Source organism: Pseudomyrmex gracilis, unplaced genomic scaffold (genome assembly GCF_002006095.1).
Source record: "Pseudomyrmex gracilis isolate BER0280 unplaced genomic scaffold, ASM200609v1 scaffold_558, whole genome shotgun sequence".
NCBI classification, from domain to species: Eukaryota; Metazoa; Arthropoda; class Insecta; order Hymenoptera; family Formicidae; genus Pseudomyrmex; species Pseudomyrmex gracilis.
In genome coordinates, this window is record NW_018021142.1 from 32,589 (window position 1) to 52,905 (window position 20,317).

Consider the following 20,317-nt stretch of genomic DNA (forward strand, 5'->3'; position numbering starts at 1 on the left):
ACTAAGTAGTTCCAGCGTTGACCGCTCGATAGCGCCGCTTACCCGCGCTAGAAAAAATCAGTCCGGGAACTTTCCGGACAAACTGTGTACAGCCCGGAAAGCCGGAGATTCCAGGTTCGACTCCTGGCTGAGGAGTATTTTTTCGCAATATTTTAAAATTAGTTCGGGGGGTATCGGGGTCTTTTATACATGAGATGCAAGTATAGCATACTGTACGATTTTAAGAATTGAAATTTCAATTCAAAAAACACGTGTAAAAATTTACATGTGAACATATATATATGTATACATATATATAATAGAACATTTCAGCATAACATCCTGCAAAGCGGCTCATATGATCTTATTCTTATTCATTCCTTAGTTATTACTTCAAGAGAGCCTTAAGTTTCTTTATTAATTTTTCATATATACTTATACACAAATTAAAATAATTATATCTAATTATGCAAATTTATATGCCGAATATGTCCATACAATTTTATACACGGAGAATTTCTTTTTTTAAGAGAATGGCTTCAGAGATATTCTATATCAAATTACAAAATAACTCTATTAGTATCATGTTAGATACAAAAAAATTGTATAAAACTATATTTTTACTATATTTTTACTATATTTTTAAAACATTTTTGATATATAATCATATATACTTATACACAAATTAAACTTATTATATCGAATTATGCAAATTTATATACCGAATATGTCCATACAATTTTGTACATGAAAAATTTTTTACTGGGATGTTAATATAAAACAATTATCGAGGCGAGACTCAACTGAAACGTGCTTCCTATGTCCTTAGTATATCCTTGTAAATATCGCAAAAATCGTTACGCATTTTTAAAAAATATTTTATATATGCGTGCCCTGTGTCGTATTTTAGTTATACGAACATTTTATCGGCATTAAATTAGCAATGCAACATGTTACGTTATATACTTTAGTATTACCTGTACACGTTACGTGCGTGTAACGACAAAATGCGAAGAAACATTTCGTGACTATGAAATAAGAAGGAGATAAGTAATAACATGAAATAGAAAAACCGATTCACTCGGTAATATTACGCATTTGCGACACCTTTCTCATTTCCCGAACAAACATGTGAAATGGTGCGACCCAGTGCATTTGACTATCTCCGCACAGGGGATTGCGCTCGATATCGATTGCATACAAATGGCTTTTTCACAATCGAATCGCGATATTCCGTGAGATTTTTCTTTACGAGTTTTATGGGTGTTACAGTTTCGACGGGATAAAAGCTTACTTTTACCTACTGTCCGTATGTGTCACCATTAAAAAGAATCTTACAGGCAGCAAATGTTAGCGTCTGTATTTTCCACGTATCTCAGGATTAAATCTAAGCTAAGTGTACGTCGACGAGAAAACGATTGTTTCGTTCGACGTACAAACTGATAAAACAAAAGAAAAATCAAGCCGGGCTTGTCTTAATTCTTTGTTTTTTCTTGGCGCGCAGCGCCAACACGAAGTTCGTAAGTTTGATAGAATACGGAATTAGTTTCGGTTAAAGTAAATAAATATGTATACATAAAACCGCGAGTCTGTAACAAACAAATGTTATTTCTTTGAGAGAAGAAAGAAAAAGAAAACAGCTTCTCTTCTTTAAAAATAAACTAAATGCAGGATTGCGTTTAATTTCTTCGTGAAATTCTGTATGCAATTTTATATCCACGTGCGATGCGTGTGTAACGCGCATTCGGTCTTTTCAGATTTAAAACTATTGCGCCAAGTGATATAAGAATCTCTCTCGCGTGACTCTTAATTTGCCCCGGTATCTCGTTGTTATATTCTCCGCGAATTAAAGAGATAACATCGAATAACGATTATTCTACCGCGGTAAAGGATCTTACAAGGAGGAGACTCTTATGTAACGAATGTATATTATTAAAAATTGCAAAAAATGCTCGAAATAAATTCTCGGACATATTCTCAACGTTGTTTTTATCGGTATAAAAGAGAGATGTAAGAAATAAGAAATTTTCCAATAAAAATCTTACCTGTCACAAGAAATTACGACGAGAGTAAAAACACTAGAAGCAACAGTCACGTGTGCCACAAAGTTGTTGATGGTACAATATACCACTCCGAAGGGCCAATTAGAGTTGAGAAGGAAGATAAAGTTGAAGGCGCAGTTGAGCAACGACATCATAAGATCTGCCACGGAGAGATTCACCAAGAAGCAATTAGTGACGGTGCGCATCCGTCGATGAGCTGAAACAAAAGAAAAAAAAAAACAAGAACAAAAACGAAATAATATAAACCTCTTATGGAAATCGTAATTCCGACGTGTATCTGAATAATCAAAGATGCGTCTTTTGATGCCATTGCGCGTGCTCGCGTGTTTGCTAACTTTTCCACTTCCACTTTGTCGTTACGAAGAATTACAAAGTTTCCACCGAGAGCGTTACCGAGACTTTTGCGTCATTCAAACGGCTACGGAGTTCCAAGCGCACGTTTTCGTGTAAGCGTACTTCTTGCCGATATTAAAATATTCTGACAATAGCTGTCGTCTGCAAGATGTCTGTTCTCTTATATAGACTCTTGCAAAATGATACATTTGTACGTGTCACGTTCTCTGCAGAAGTTTATATTCTCTGCTACATCTTTCAGTGAACGCACATTGCAAAAGGATAATATCATAAGATTTATATTTTAGAGAAAGAAACACTGTTGATTATATTAACAATTAATATAAAAAATATTATAATAAATACTCTAATAAATTCTATATTTATTTTTTATATCTAATTATTTATTGACGATTAATATAAAATGTTATAATAACAACTATAATAGATTCTATAATATTTATTTTATGTCTAATCAATTTGCTTCCACACAATGGTATGTCAAAGTTGTTTGCAATCACCACATTGTAGAGCCAATTTTATGATATTAAAATATGTGTGTTCTCGCATTATTTTCTTTAAATTAAAATTTTGTCCGCAATGTTGACCGTCACGTTATCACAATATTTAGAAAAAGCTACATGATTATGCTTTTGCACCGATATATATCACATTGTGGCGAACTTCTAATATCACGGCGTATCGTTTGCTTAGAATGTAAATAGTCTTCTGTATCTCAAAGAAAATTGTTATTACGTTTACCAATGCGGATGCAAGTCAACATATGCAGCTGCATAGTATACGGAATATTCGATTAAGAAAAAAACGAGTGATGTTTTCGGAAAGGGAGCGAGGACTTTCTCCACGAACGATATCATGTGTTAGACTTTTCTCGAGTCGTTTGTCAAAAAAATTGAGAAAACTCAGTGTCATAAAAAAAAAAAAACAACAGCGTAATGTACTTTTGCGATACGCGCAGTAACAAGAAGGCGTGTACGAGAAAAATTAGAAAGTTTTATATTGTAAAAAGGATATAGGCTTCTCATGAAAGATGCCGCTTATGATATATGAAAGGTTAAAGTAATAATGAAAAGAGTTAAAACAATAATATGCTAATCTTGCGCAAGAAAAATTTCTTGGTAAGATCATAAATCACTTTAACGAGCCACGATGTAGTTCTTTATATTGTTCGGATTTATTTCTTGATGCATCACATTGATAGACATGTCAGATAATAAAAAATTAGAAAAGAAGAAGTAATTGTTAGTTATATATGTTTACAAAAACTTTTATATATCTTTACACATGTGTGTGTTATATATGTATATAAAACTTTAAGATCATAAAAAAGAAACAAATATTATTTGCATGTTGCAACAAAAAGTTCGTTGCGACACAGATGTGGAGATTCTGTGGTTTCAATAATTAAATTATAATCTGCACAAGTCCGTTGCCATATACGCAAAAGCTTTACAAATTGTAAGTCCTCTTAATATATTGTATAATGAAACCGCGACGTATTTCGCTATGTCACGCGCCGAGAACTTTGTTATCAAATCTATGGGTCAAGTAATATTTGCAAAATACAATTTGTCCCTGTCAGATACATACAAGCTTGATTTATACGATGTCTTCTACTTTGCAATGCAAATAACAGATATACGAGTTGACTGACAGGATTTTTACGCGCACGATGATAACTTTCATATCATTCATCATTCGAGTAATCTTTCGTCGCGCTTTTACTTTTTATCTGTTTCCTTATCGTAATAAATATAATATAAATTTATATATCACGTGAATATAATAATAATATAACGCACGATGTTGAATAAATACAAATTTGATTCAAACGTTTATATTCGCACAATACGCTAATAATATTTTCGTGGAAAAAATTAAATATATCTTGTCACAGCAATCTTTTAAGTTTAATTTACAAATTATGCTTTATAAAAGACTATATTACAAATGCAAATTACTTTCCTTTGACCGGAATATAAACAGAATTCTGGTTACACAATTTGACAGCGATACTCGAGAACACATTTATCGCACATAATGAGGCATTTTCCTTTCGTTGAAGTTGACTTATTCTGCTACTTTGCTACAAAAACTTTATCTTCCAGAACCGACGGTAGAAACCGCGTGTTACCAAATTTATAGCAGTAATTAATTTCATTATCATCACCGATATACTTTCACAAAAAAGAGCCAAAGGTCCAACAAGGAAAAATTATTTTACCAATAAATTTTTATTAGACAATTTTTCTTAACACCTTTCTGCAAAAACGGTCAATATTACGAAAATATAATGACACATAGTTTGGAACGACCAGACTTTTACAAACAAGTATTAAAGTCGATATGAGCCAATATGCTGCGGATGTGTACGTCCAATTATATATATTATATATACATTATATACGTATATTTTACACATATATATTATATATATTATGAAAATTATATATTATATATGTAAATATTTATGTGAATTTTCGAATTACATTTAATTTGAACCTCCATCTTTAAATTATAATTTATACGTTTAAAGAAAGAAAATAAATATATATTGCACGTATATATCTAGCATATATTGGCTCGTAGAGACTTTAATACTTACAACTTAGTTGTACATTTTCACGAGCTTTTAAATTGTTGTGATCAGACTTTTATTTTGATACAATCAGCAGGAAAGAAGAAAATAATAAATCCTAGCTACAAGCGAACACTCGATATTTAAGATTAATTAGTGTCCTATCTGGCAAGACATTCCGTGCTATTTATGTGTTATTTGTATCTTGGAGAAGCTATAACACGGTATTTATGATACGCATCTTTCACAAACGTGAATTACACCACTGACTTCTCAGAGCAATGTGCAGTCATGAAGAAGAGCAGAAACTTAAGATTAAGATGCCGTACAATTTCGATACGCAAGTAATTACATTTCTTGCGACTGACGATGAAGGTCGTACATTTCGTAAACAATTTATCCTAGAATGCAATAAAGTTGTCTCTGTTATTCAAACGATTATTTTCAGTTGCAAAGTTATGCTGATTTGTGCGCAATTCCAATTTTGAGAATGGAGCAAATCAGAAGAACACAGAAACAAAACTTGCGTTTCTTAATTATGTTGTCAAAAAGATAGATTTTCTGTGAAAATTTTGTGTGATTTGTAATCAGACACGAAAGAATCGCGCACAATAAGAAATCAATGAAAAATTATATAAGATCTTTTTGGAAAAAAACTTGTTTTGACTATTCTTTCGTATATCAAATATTATATATTTTTACATGTATATATTGAAAAGCATAGTCGCCGGCCGACATTCTCTCAGTGCTTTCGCTTTGAGAAATTCTTCGCACGGATGATCTTTCATAAAACTCTTGTGTAAAGCTGAAATTTATACACAACAAGGGCGAAGTATTTCTGCTTTATTCAAGTTGCAGAGCTGGTGCTCTTTTCAGTTTCTCGGAAGTAAAGTTATACATGAGAAAAACAATACATATATATATATTAACAATACATATATTTATATACAAAAAAAGATATATTATAAATAAAAACATAAGTCTAAATTATTCTAATAATACCAAAAAAAATTTATAAAAGAAGATATAAAAATTAAAAATATTTAATGCATTAATTAAAGTTTTGTATATATATATATATATATACACATGTAATATACACAAACATATATTTAATTAATCTGAAATTAATCTCTACTTTAATTCTAATAATTAACTCTACTTTAATTGTATGTTGATATTCGATTTGAATTGGTTGTTGTCAATGTGTCGAGTGCATACTGCTTCTGTTCGAAGTATACCGTAACTTTATCGTAAGATACACAGTTCACGTAGGAACGTTAGTCAATGACTGAGAATATCATAGTCATTTCCAGCATTTCATCATGAACTAATCGGGATCTTTATGAAAGGCCACGATTCACGCAACGAACACTCGAAATATATACATTCCAACTTGCGCGGTGTTTGTGAATGATGAGAATTGTCCGTTTATATAAAACATAAGTGGATTGCAGAGCTATCTGCGCAGAAATTCGATGTAGAAATGCCACTTTCGTTGGGCATGATGCGGCAGATTAACAATAATTGAGTCTCGACGCAATGTTGAAAAAGCCATTAGTCAGGAGACTATCAGATTCATAATACCGTTTATTTCGTATTTTGCACGAACCACACGCAAGATATAATAAATATGCGATTTATATTTTGTGGACGAAAACGTGCGGGTGAGTTTTGTGTGTAGTGTTGTAACAAATCGATCTGTTTGTTGTAGAAAAACACTAAATACAATTGCGCAATATATCAGTTGTGACAGGAAAAAAACAATCGTAACGACAGCAGTAGCTGCAATCAGGATTTCTTGTCTTAAAATCTCTGTCACCGCTAAAAGCGATGTGGTAAACACCAGCTAAATTTAACCACAAAAACAAAACTAAGCTTTCAAGAATCGCAACTCGAGGGGGGGGAGGCATGAATAGTTATTTTGAAAATTGAAAGCTATGAGAAATATAAAAATTATCTCTTTGTCTGTATTTTTCGCCTTTTTTACTCGATTATTTATACAATTTAATACACATTAACTAAATCCGAGTCAATAAAACGCAGTTAATCTTTTCTTATTCAACGCACTGTAAAATGATCATAGATCATATGATAGTTTCTACGATAAAATCGCGTGTACGTATTATTATTGCGCACATTGCAAAAAAAAGAGAGAAACTACGGAACACAATACCTTTCTTCTTAAATCTTTCTTAATTTTCGCGAGAAAATAGAAACAAGATCAAGTTTTACGAAGAGAGCGTAGATCACGTCTAGCTTTTTACGTAAGTACGTTAAAGTGTTTTATGAGCATCAAAGTACCGCGTAATTCAACATCTGTAGCGTAACACGTCGTTGCATTCGTTGCGTCTTTCGTATCGCGTAAGAACCGATTTGGCGCGGTCTTTTATCACCAGAGTGCAAGACTTCCTGAAATTTTTTTCTATCGCGCTTTAACCGTATTTAGGTATGTACTTTTGTCATTTTGCGAGCCGATCTTAAACGATGTAACATAATGGTTAGATGCGTTGAAGTTCGTAATGTGCGATTTAATTCTTTCGAAGTGTACTCGCGCGCAGTTAAGTCAAGCGATTATAAGTAGCATAATTAAGCGTTTTATCCGGACGTGGCTGCATATCTCGGACACGGCTAGATGCAGAAACATCATTAAACCCTAATATAACTCGAGAATTTCAGCAGTATGTATATAATCGTATCAAGTAATACATAATATAATCCTAAAGGCATTTCAATTTAATCAGAATAATGCGGTAGCGATGAAATATAATGAAAATTTAACTTTTGTGTACTTTGAAAGCATGCGCTTTTAATAATGCATACATGAAACTATTATTTACTTTTTTAGTTTTTTACAACGGGTAAAATGTAACGTTTAATTCGGTTAGGTTAAATTAATCTCTTTAATTGATGAAACGATCGATGCCACTTCTCTTTACGGATTATGCTTTTTTTGAAAGATGTCTTTGCACCGTCTTCACCCACAAAGAAACGTCTTGATGATCGATTTAATGCATGTTTCCGGACTGCAAACTATCAGAACGCTCGAACTAATTCTGGTTAGTCACCGCAGACATCCCTAAACGTCACTCAAACATATCTTGTCAAGATAGAAACCTTCAGCAATCAGATAATTAATGGTCCTCTTTGAAGACACAGATGCGCATTGAACAATTTCAACGCGGTTATAATTTGACACGCTCCACGTAGCAACCGTGACACGCTACTAACGTATATAAAATCTCTGCAAACGCTTTAATGCAGTTTCAGCTTTTCACGTCGATCCACGGTCAGTTTATACTCGCTTTATACACACATAAAAAACTTTTTCGTGTTTCCTCGACTTTTTTTATTTAATAAATAATAATATTTTACTCGCATTTTTTGTTAAATTTACATTACAGTTATCCGTTAAATTAGTTTTAATTTAAGCACTTTGTGAAATACAATTTTCTCCTTAATTAGCAAACAAGCAACATACGAAATAATGCGACAATAAGTATTGTCGTAGTTGTTTTATAAATACTTGATGTCTACTGTGTTCGCGGTTTCCAACTACAAAGATATATTATTATATGTATATTTTGCTATATAAATATCTCAGCTTTCAAGAGATTAATTAAATTACAAAAAATATTACTGAAAGTTCCGCTACAATTTCAAATTAGCAGACAAGCAGCACATGAAATAATACGACAATAATAGTATTAACGTAATAGTTTTAAGTACTTTATGTTTAGTTTTATGTACTTTATGTTTATTTCCCGTGTTCGAAGATTTCGATTATAAAAATTTATTATATTATTTATTATAGTATATTTTGTTGTATAAAGATCTCAGTTTTAAAGAGATTAAATTACAAAAAATATTATTGAAAAATTAAATTACAAAAATTATTATTGAGTTCCGCTAGAATTTCAAAAATATGCGCGCGTGGACGTTTGTGCACAAAATAAAACATGACAGATGTGCCAAAAATGCACTTTTTCTGAAAGCATTCTCGCAACAAAAATACTTACAGTAAATCTCTCGCGACTGCATTTCATCAAAAAAATATTTGTTTGTTGTTTTTGAAACCTTTTCGTTTCATATTTATACACATATACGAGAGTTACAAACTCCGTCTCAAAAATAAAAATAAAACGCATTATTTAATTTAAATCCTTTTCTTTGTCTGTTTGTTTTGCAACAATTTTGTAACTTTATTCTTAAAAATATATTGCTATATTAAATTCCATATACTGCTGAAGTATAGTTAGAAAACTTTCACTTTAAAATACCCGTATAGTAGTGCAACATATATTCTTGTAACATAAGTGATATAACGTGTCAATTGAAGAAACCTGCATTTTAGGCTTTTTGTCTTTAGAAAGAAAATAAATATGTAGTATTTTATCTTTTTCCAAGTTCTAATTAAGAAAATCATACAAAAGAGGAATGATTAAAGTTGGTTGATCAGAAGTTTCCATTAACGTAAACTAATGTTTTCATTAAATAAATCTTAATGGATTCGATACATGTGTTTCCATTTAAAGCTTAATATGTTATATGTAGGTATCGCGAGTGCAATATATTTTCGATATTCTCCATGTGGAACACCGCATATGCACTTATCGATCAACTGTACTTCGAAATGAATTGTGATCTTCTCTCTCTCTCTCTCTCTCTCTCTCTCTCTCTCTCTCTCTCTCTCTCTNCTCTCTCTCTCTCTCTCTCTCTCTCTCTCTCTCTCTCTCTCTCTCTCTTGTAGAAAATATATGCACTGTCCATTCAATATTAGTTCCAACATCCCGTAGTTGCGACTCTTAGTTCGATGTATAGATTTCAAGAGGAGAAACACCTTTTCTTTGAAAACGAAGGGAAGATAGAATAATCTTGTGCTTGTTACTGAGATGCAGGTCGCGACTTACGGAATTCTATCTGAGAGAATTGCATTCTATAGATTCCGTCCGAGGGCTCTTCTGTTCCAATGAACGTTCTACTTGTGGCAAATTGAGCGCGAAACAGTATTCGCAGTGACCTCACCGCGGACGGATGTAAATTTGTGAACAAAACTCTCGCGAGTTCTTGCGGTAGTATTTACACAATTGAATACCGAATGCAAAAGGTCGGTTATTTACACGCACACATATCGATGCGCAACGCGTTACGTCAAAATCGCGAAAAACGCGTCGTATTTAACGTTCAAAAGATACACGCATTATATTTTCGCCCGCGAATAAAAAAATAAAGTTTTTTAGACGTACGTCGTGGAAAGAGACGCAACTTTTGTCTGTAATTCCACATTTTGCGAAATAACTAATGTAAAAATTATTTTTATCGAAAGCTCTTTCAAAACAGAAATCTCATTTTGCGCGCGAAGAAATAGAGGTAGATATAATGACGTTATATAATCCCGCACTGACATAGCAAAACGTATCCTACATTAAATCATAGAACACCGTAATAAACCGGCCAACGCATTCCGAATCCGTAACAATGCTGTAATTGCAAAATTTTTGTGCCGTAATTGACGAATGATGGAAAAATTATAAACGAAAGAACGCAATTTGCACAACGTAAAAGTGTATTAAAAATAAATACTGACAATAATAAGTTTTGTATTTTTCTGTTCATATTTTATTCAATATCTGTGACAGACACACACAGAAAAATCTGTCATTTTTAATTCTACTTCATTACACATTTCATTCGCTGTATTCATGATGTGATGCAATCCAAATATATTAATGCCAGATATGTCATAACGCATGTCGTGCGTGCCACTAAATTAACCGAAACATCCAACTCTTGTTAAGTAATTAGAAATGAAACAGACATCGTGCGCAAAGGTCGTGTTTAACGTCACTTGTAATTATTCGTTTGCAAGAATTATTGTAACAAAGACATCATGATTTTAATGTGCAACATAAACAACCGTGTGTTCTCGTATTTCTCTCATTCTCTTATTTCTATAAATCACTTAATAAATTTTATTTTTATAAATTCTTTTATTTATATAAATGATCTATTTCTTTCTTTGTTTCGATAAAAAATGTACTAAAATAAAGTTGATACACTTGATGAATGTGAGAAAAATTTTATATTTGTCTCGGGTATTCGTCGATGTTTTGAATGTTTGGACTATCATGTTACACAGACTTAAGAGTTTGACTAAGTAAAATAAATCAATATTCACCTCTCAATCGTGCTCGCCGAGTTGTTTTTAGCGTTCTCTCGCGAAACTTTGACTGTTACTCAACGAATAAAGTTTTTCATTAACTTGATGTCTTTCTTAGCAGTATGTAGTCTCTTTTTTTTACATCAGATTAAATCAACAGGAACAACTTTGTATCTGCTAATTTAGTGTGCACTGTTTTTCCATCTGTACAAATTCTTATATTTAATTTGTGAAAACTTATATATATTTGAAAAAAAATACAATGCAATTTGCACACATGAATATGTGTATAGTACATATATTATAATGACCGCACGTAGAGAAGCGTTTGTGCATTAATTGTAACAATAATTTATGTTACTGCAAAGAGAAGAGCGCAGGAATAATACAATTCGAACACAATGAGATGAAGCCAATGATTACTAATTTGGGCAACTGAATAAATTGCAACTGCATATTCTTTGACGAGATAAAGAGAAGTTTCGAAATAACAACGAGCTATTGGTACAATTGACAAAATAAAAAATGTATTGTTTTTCTGTGTCAATTATAATTATCTGCAGTAACATGATGTACTCGATAATAACGCATCAGTTTGTAATTCTATGAGTAAACTGACGCCGCTGCACGAAATTCTATCGGGAGACATGACTCCCTTTACATACATATATTCGTAGCATTCGAGAAAGATAAAATGCGTGAAGTCGAGAGGATTATTGGCGACATATATTATCACCGAAAATGTCAGTGGCTCCCTCGTAGCTCGCGATAATAAATGTTCAGTTTTGCTTTTTATATGTCTTTGATACATAAGAAACCGCGCGATGTAAATCACAAGTTTCGCGGCGGAAACCAATCTCGAGATGAATTTCAGTCTGATCTCCTTGGAGTGCCTTAAAATTTTCATATATAGGTAGCGTAGCAGAAAACATATGAGAACATATTCATGTACACATAAAAAAAAAATGTTTTCAAATGTCACTAGCAACGAAAATCGAAAGATTTGTGTGAAGATCAATTCTGACCGAAAGAAAAGCGCAAAAGAAAGAATAAAATTAATTATACTGCAACAATAACTGCAATTATTGCCTTCTTTATCACGTCGCAAACATAATTTTATAACTTGTTTCGCAACTTTAACTCAAATGTTTAACTCGATTTGATTAGATTCAGCTTTGTGACGAGAATAAATTTCCGCAAATGGAACAATCGAGTTCTTAATAAGAAAGAAACAAATTAACTGAAAGAGCAGTTACAAAAAATGATTCTGTCAACCGTTTAAAAATAGAAAAGAAATATTTATTTTCTACTGGCAAACTTTTGTGTTATCGAAAGATATTGACTTTCGGGTTTCGAATAACGCGAAAACCACGGATGCGGAAAAGAAAAATATATAATATCCTGCAACATCGCGCAATTGGTAGGAACGTGTATAATATGACATCGTAAATTACACGTTCGGCAGAAGGACGATATTCCGTCTGTTTGCGATAGGAAATATAATTCGTTTTGTTAATGTTTTTTCGAAGAGTGGAACCGCGTTGCGAACGCACATCTAAAGCTCCACGCGGCAACTTTTCCTGGTCATTGCTTTATCGCGACGAGGCCACTACTCTCGCTATTACAAATCCCGGACTTTCAGTGCGAACAGAATATCCTCGAATTGGAAAATACGGTTACCACCGGACTTTTGTGGAGTTAAATTAATCTCGAAATTTCGGTTTGTGCGCATCCGCCGTTCCCGGTCCAAAGTGGCATCTAATATGCCCCGAAGTTTTTCCTCCGGACGCGCGTTTATCCGATAAAAACTTCATTGGTCGCACTTGCAGACCATGCATGGCCAAAACTGCTCACTAGATGATCACATCAGGAAATGTCGGAAAACAAATAATGTATGAAACAATGCGGTTTTCTTCGTCGGATGAATTCAAGTAAATATAATACTGTTACTTTAAATAAATGATATTTATACTCTTTTCTTTTCCGCATCGGTATTCTTATATCCAGTCTTGTCATCTCTGATTGAAGCTAATATGCCAATTATAAATGTTAACTATGTTTGATTAATTCTGATCAAATTTGCTAACTAAATGACTAATGTGAGAAACGCCTAGTGTGTGCACTCATTTTCTAAAGCAATTAACTTCTCTCTTAGAAACGATGCGGACTCGATTACACTGTAAAAATTACGTGTAAATTATGTGATCGTCTTCGATTAAGTTAATCGGCCAATTAAGTGTCAACCGTGATCGGTCAATTCTAATAAATCTACCAAATGATTAGTATGATTAGTGTAAGAGATTGGCGCTTGATACGTGCTTATTTTCTAAAACGGTAACTTCTTTCTTGCTTGGAAACGGTGCCACAATAATGCAGACTTATTGCAATTACACCGCAAAAGTTCCGTGCAATATTGTGATAGTAATACGCGCGGTACAAAGTTCTAAAGCGATTCGATCGCAGAGAACACCAACTCCGATTCCAACCTGTTATCTGATTTAAAGTTAAGTAGCGTTCATGCTGATGATAAAAAAAACAAAAATTGTCGAACAAAATAGAATAATATTGGAAGACGATGTCTTCGCGCGTAAAACTCCTCACATTGTGATTCTTTATCATCCAATCAAACTTAACATTTCTTTAACGTTATCTCTCTTTTTGAATTCCATTACAATTTTCTCTCGCTTGATTTTAATAAGTTTATCGAGAGTTGATTGTATTGATTTTAATAAGTTTAAAGAGGGTTGATTGTATTGAGTTTTTATTCTAAAATCGCGAAGTTTTAGATCTTATTGCATATAAAAAAACGTCATTTACATATAATCAGATCGATAACTCTGTACTCTAGAGATTAACTTAAATGTTTGAAGAAATAACGATACGATATCTAGATATATTCATTGTCACGATAAGCTATTCTTAAATCGATAGGACCCTCGCGTGTAATTATACCGACTTCTTCGATCGCAATTTCGTACTAAATATCTTTATTTGCACCCAGATGTTTTATACGCGTTACGAGACTACCGAGCACATGAGCTATTTAATTTTCGAATTTTTTTTACTGCTTGGTAGAAAAAAAGGTCGTTCGCGCGCAACGGGTAATCAACATCGATCAATTTCACAACTTTACTTGAGAGTATACTCGGTTCAAGAAAAGTTAAATTCATAAGTTTTTTATTTACTGGATATTAGAGAAGTAACAGAAAGATATTACATCATCTTAAAGTTTATGACGCACACACATCTCTCTCTTTCTCTCTCTGTGATATGACATATAATTTAGAAAATATGAAAGATACATATATCTTTTAAGTGCATTATCTTTATAATGCAATTTGTCCGATTGATGATGCACTAACTTATTCTGATTTTCATTGTCCGCAAAATAATTCTTCTTTGTATTTTATCGATATGTGCATTTAAATTATGTATACGATCGTAAGAAAGTTAATCTTATCCAACAGTTCTTCTTTAATCTTCTTCTGTCGAAGAAGAAAAGAAATTTGCATATATACGAACGCGCAAAAAAGATCTCGCCACGAGCAAGAAAGGAGAGAGAGTTTAATATAAAACAACCACAGGCCATTCAACAGCTGGTTATGATTTGTAGGTAAAATGTACTCGCGATCCTTGCATTTTAAGATGTTCCCGTCCCGCATACAATACACGATGCTGTACGAATATCATCTATTTCATCTGACAATCTTGTTCGCAATGGAGATCACATACAACTGGTCCGTTTTGCATATCTTGTAAAAGCAAACCGCGGCAGAAACATATGGTTAACTGACTATGCAAACATTTTCGCGCTCTTTTTTTTATGATTTGAAGCATTTTTGCCTTTGTTTTTTTTGTTGCTGAAAGGCGTCAACAAAAAAATTCCATATTCAAATAAACCTAAATTATACAACACGTTAGATAGCGTTATTTTAAAATGAATTTTTTGTGTACAATTTATGCAACGTATTCACACGAAGCTGTGTACGACGAGATTGAAAGCGTTATATAATATACACCGTTTTTTATATTGTTTAATTGTTGTTTGTAATTCAACGTGAAGTAATAATGCGCATACCGTAGAAGCGCGCAGTCATCTCTACGATTTCACGGGAATTCTCTAAAGAGACCGCGGAAATGAAGTGCGAAAAAAACTGTGAACGTAACCAGAAGTGGTACAATAATATTATGGTTCATTCAAATGCTCAACAGATGAATATGCATGTAAATGCTGGACGCTGATGAGCGTTTCTATTTAACACAACAACGCGTTGTTCAATTTCAGAAGAGTGAATTTTAATTATGCGTGATGCTGCATAAATTGCAGTAAATTGTAAATGATATTTGATGCTTTTGCTGAATATTATAAGATAAGAATTCCTGAAAATAATTTCCGTACGGTTGAACCGATAATGTCATTTTTATACCGACGTTTTGTGGACATTTCACTTCAGTTCACTTCATCAAAGTTCAAGAGCAGTCTGATACGTATCAGACTATCAGTAATGACACTAAAGCAGTTCAAATTTAAAACCTTCAAAAATTTGTAAATTCTGGAAAATTTTAGATAAATAATATCAAATAAATAATATCAGATAAATAATATCAAATAAATAATATCAGATAAATAATATCAAATAAATAATATCAGATAAATAATATCAAATTTTGTTAATTTACTCGTCGCAAAGAGTTTCGCTTCAATTTGATTATTCTATTTTGTAAACTTTTATATTACAGTTTATTGATTCAAACGATATACGTGAAAATATTTACGAGAAGTATATGTTTTAATAACATTGAAAATTGAATTAAAAATCTGTCACTGAAAAAAAAATACAAATTTATAATTCAAAATCATGTTATTAACGTTTATAATTTACGGCTCTCTCTATATTGTACAGAAAATTAAATAAAAGAGGTATTTCGGCAAAAGCGCAAATTCAGTTTCTATACACATAGAAATCACATATACCTAACATTTATTTACAATAGACAGCGCATATAAGAATGTTTAATTAATTATGACCGATAATAGAGATTTGTTTAATGATTAGTTTAATGAATATGGATTCGAATCTAGAATATTAGATTTCTCTATTTGTACATACGTCAGTGTCATATGGATTCGAATCTAGAATATTATGTTTCTCTATTTGTGCATCAGTGTTAATATCAAGCATTAGATACTTATTAAAAATATAATACGGTCGTTACGTGAAACTCATATTTTATATCGATTATTACTCGATAAAATTATAGAAATAAAGTAACCAAGTAAATATTTACCTTAAAAAATAAAAATCTAAACGTTCGTGAGAAGGTTAAAACTTTTCGACGATGAGAGTGATGATGTAAAAGTTATTTGTGGATAGTTATTTTTATTGTTGTTTTTGCTGATTATATTTTCTATATTTCCCTATTCTATTTATTTGAACATATTCTGGGAAAACATATGCTACAACATTATTTGCGTGGGCGATATTGCGTAGCGAATAAATCACATTTTCAGACAATAGGTACGTTTGATAAGATATTCATAAGCGTAATTCTTTTACTCGCTACGTTAAATAATACACAAAACCCGATACGTGATTTTTGTAGGAGAGAGAGAGAGAGAGAGAGAGAGAGAGAGAGAGAGAGAGAGANAGAGAGAGAGAGAGAGAGAGAGAGAGAGAGGAGAGAGAGAGATCGGATCCTCTTATCGATTTTCCGTGCAGTCGGAACGAATTGCGTTCACTCTCTGATCAGGAATGCTTGTCGTGGCGAAACGTATCAAATTCACAGGATATTCGTATAACTAGAGGTAATAGCTCTGACGGGAAAAAAATGAAGACAAACTATTGTGCGTGACCACGGTCAATAATTGAAAAAAATAATTATATATGCAAAGTATATATGAAGCTATGTATATTGTAAATTTATTTCGTTAATTCACGAAACTGTTAATCACAAAACAAGAGGTTTTGAAGTATCGAGGATTTTAACATCAACGGTTTGTAACAATGCGGAGTTTTATTTATTTGCTGAAAACGCTAATTATTGTTCGGCTTTTCTCATAACCAGGAAATTAAACGAGCTCGCTAGTTTATATTGAACACTATGCGTTATCAAATATATAGCTCAGCTATGTGAAAAAAGCGGATACACGGAAAAAAAAGATTTGCTAGAATAGCAAGAAATTAGTTATTATATGGCCAGCAAAAAAACATTTGTTAAGTTTACTAAAATTTTTGTTTCGCCAACAAAACATTTTGTTGATGAAACAAAATATTTCGTAGAGTCAACCATTTTTTTTTGCTAACCATATAATAGCAAAACTTTTTTTTCCGTGTAACTCGTCGATAAATCGATAAACTTTGAAGTTTTGTAACACGCGCCGTAATGTGTTATGTTAATATCGAAATTAACATATACTGAATTATTTAAAGCACTTTAATATATTCTCCTCCTGCTCTTCCTTCTTTCTCCTAATGCTTATGTTGAAGGGGCGTCAACGAAAGACCATAAAACTTGTATAACCCTCTGCAAGACCGTCAACCTATCCTTCTTACATTGATGCGGTGACATGTTTTATCGCATGTGAAGATTTACTTTGCTTTACGTTCTATTTCTTCTCATCGGACACGTCTCGGTCGTGTATATCGAGAAAATAGTTTTCAACGCACAAGAAGGATCAAGAATGAAATATTCAGTCGACTGAATATTTCACGACATTCTATGTAATGTCTATAAATGTATAGAACGACGGATAAAGTAAGGGAAAGTTAATGTCATCGTAAAAAGAAAAAGCGACACTTTTTCGACGAAATGTCATATGACCGTTATTAAGTGCAAAGTTGTGTGTTGCGACAAATTCTTATCTTCTTAGAAAGATTTTTACATTCGCTGTAAAAGATGTTTTATCGTGTAAGAGGTACAAGTTTTAAAACTGTGTGGAGTTTTATTTTATTACAAACGTGGTATAAAATTCCAATAAAAGCCACGTGCTGATGACGCGCAAATTAACGTGTTTATTACAAGTTAATTATTAAATGAACACTCCCGAGTGCAGAATAAATTATTATGTAATAAAACAAAAATTTCTTGTGGTCTTTTTCTATTGTATGTAATTTTTAATCTGCAGAGTCTAATTTGTTGTTTTGTTTATTATTTTTTTAACGTTATTTATTATTTTGTTAAAAGGATAATTTTTAATCAAAGCAAAATAATTTTTCTTCTTATAATAACTCCTCTTGTCTTCGTTCATTTACTTTCCTAACACAGTTTATGCTTACTTCATCCTTATCAATGGTATACTTAGACATTCTATTGACAAGAGTAAGATTCTGTCTTCCTTGGTATATGAGAGATTGTAGAAAGATAGACCTTTCCTAATCCACACTTAGCTTCGAAACGTGCCTCGCCTAAGAATTCAATTCAGTCATCTGATAAAGTACGAGGCACATAATGTCATTATTAGTGTTATCAATGTTGGGAAAGCGTAAGCGTGCCAAATAGTTTCATTAAACAGAATATTTGTATTCTGTTTTACGACAAGCTTTCCCAAACATTCTGAAAATGAAAAGATTTTTAAGAGTGACTCTAAAGCGCGCACAAATTTCATGTAAATACGCTTCAAACTTCTAAAAAAAGTTACGAAATTGTCAAAGCGAAATTGTAAATAATCCGATACGAGTCATACTTACGTTTATTAAGTAGCTCAATAATTAAAATTTTGACATGAGACATGATTATTCTTCAGAAAATTTGCGCTCACAGGAAAAGCACGTAAAACTGCTGTAATAATAATCTTGTATGTTACAAATGTAATCTGGCTTTTTCGCATTTTACTTTTTTTTTTCATCAATATTTGTAACATTTGAATAAGATGAAACGAGAATATTCCGATCGTGCATCCATCATTCAAAAAATGTAAAAAATCAAATTAGAATGATGACACGATGTATTTGTCGGGGAATCGTAACAAGATCGAAACTGTCCAACTACGGGGGATAATCAATCTACATTTGAAGCCCCTAAAAACAAAACTAGAATAACATAAAACTTACACACAGACGCGCAAAAAATAAGAGGGGAGAAAGGTATCGCAATCTTCTCAAAACCTTGGTTTTCTAATTAAAATTGACTCGACTGATGAATATATCAGTCCGCTTCACGCCCAACAGTTTTCGCGATCGAATCATTAGCCGAATTGTCGGCTGGATAATTGAGAGAAGGCGACTACACTTTTAATTAAATTGTCAAGTGGTTAATGTTTTTTCGCGAATTTTCAGCGGAATTTCAAATTTTTGTAATTAGAAGATATTGCATGTAAACTACGTGTGTTCATCACCAACAACATTAAATATTATGAAATTTGATTTTTGAGTATTTTGATTCCGCGGAAAATCACGTAGATCAAAATTGCAACGCGATTTAAATGTGCCGCAGCAAATATAATAGCCAATATAATTTGATTTCCTAAATGGGATTCCTGCAACTGTTCAACGCAAGTAATTAACTGAAAAATGTCAAATTATGTTTTGCAATGCTAATTATATTTTATGAAGACAATTCGATTATCAAGAACAATGTGGGCTGTGTGTGTGTGGTCCGCAAAGATTCAAAATTCGGTATCAGAAAAATTTTAAATAAAGTTATTAAGTAAGGTTATTTCCAATTTTAGTGAACGCTATAGGTTTCACTTGCATAGATGGGAAATGACAAGAGGAGATCAATGTTAAAAGATTATTATATAATATTCGCGCAGTTGAAAGGATCCTAAATATGTATACACTTCGTGTATACGTAGCTCTCTATATAATACCGCTTTAATGAGATATTGATAGCTTCCATTTCGAATGTATTTCAACGACGTCAACTTTAGTTAAAAAGGACTACGAAACGGAGAGTAGTTATAATTAACGTTGATTGTGCGTAGAACATATGGTTATAGCGTCAGAAAGATTGATCACTTGTGTGTTTTGGTCTCAATTATTTGTACTGACGAAACTTGTAATACGCGTCACGACTATTTTTGTAAATAGACCGATCCACAGAAAAGAATCTTTTTGATTATAAATAAGCTAAGAATTTCGCGTATCTTATTCTTCTCATTCTCAAAAACGTTGCTCGTAAACAATTGCGTAAATGACTTTCGTAATTATCGCGTAAGAATCTTCTAGAAACGACAAAGTGACA

The 20,317-nt window shown here is 32.4% G+C and overlaps 1 protein-coding gene across 1 annotated transcript in view; it reads right to left on the reverse strand.

Annotated features, from left to right (window-relative positions):
• Positions 1-20,317, reverse strand: part of LOC109861072 (tachykinin-like peptides receptor 86C) — a 43,569-nt gene that overhangs the window by 22,162 nt on the left and 1,090 nt on the right. Inside the window, exon 2 of the mRNA XM_020440577.1 lies at positions 2,025-2,238. Coding sequence (XP_020296166.1) covers positions 2,025-2,238 — 214 coding nt within the window. The remainder of the gene's footprint in view (positions 1-2,024; positions 2,239-20,317) is intronic.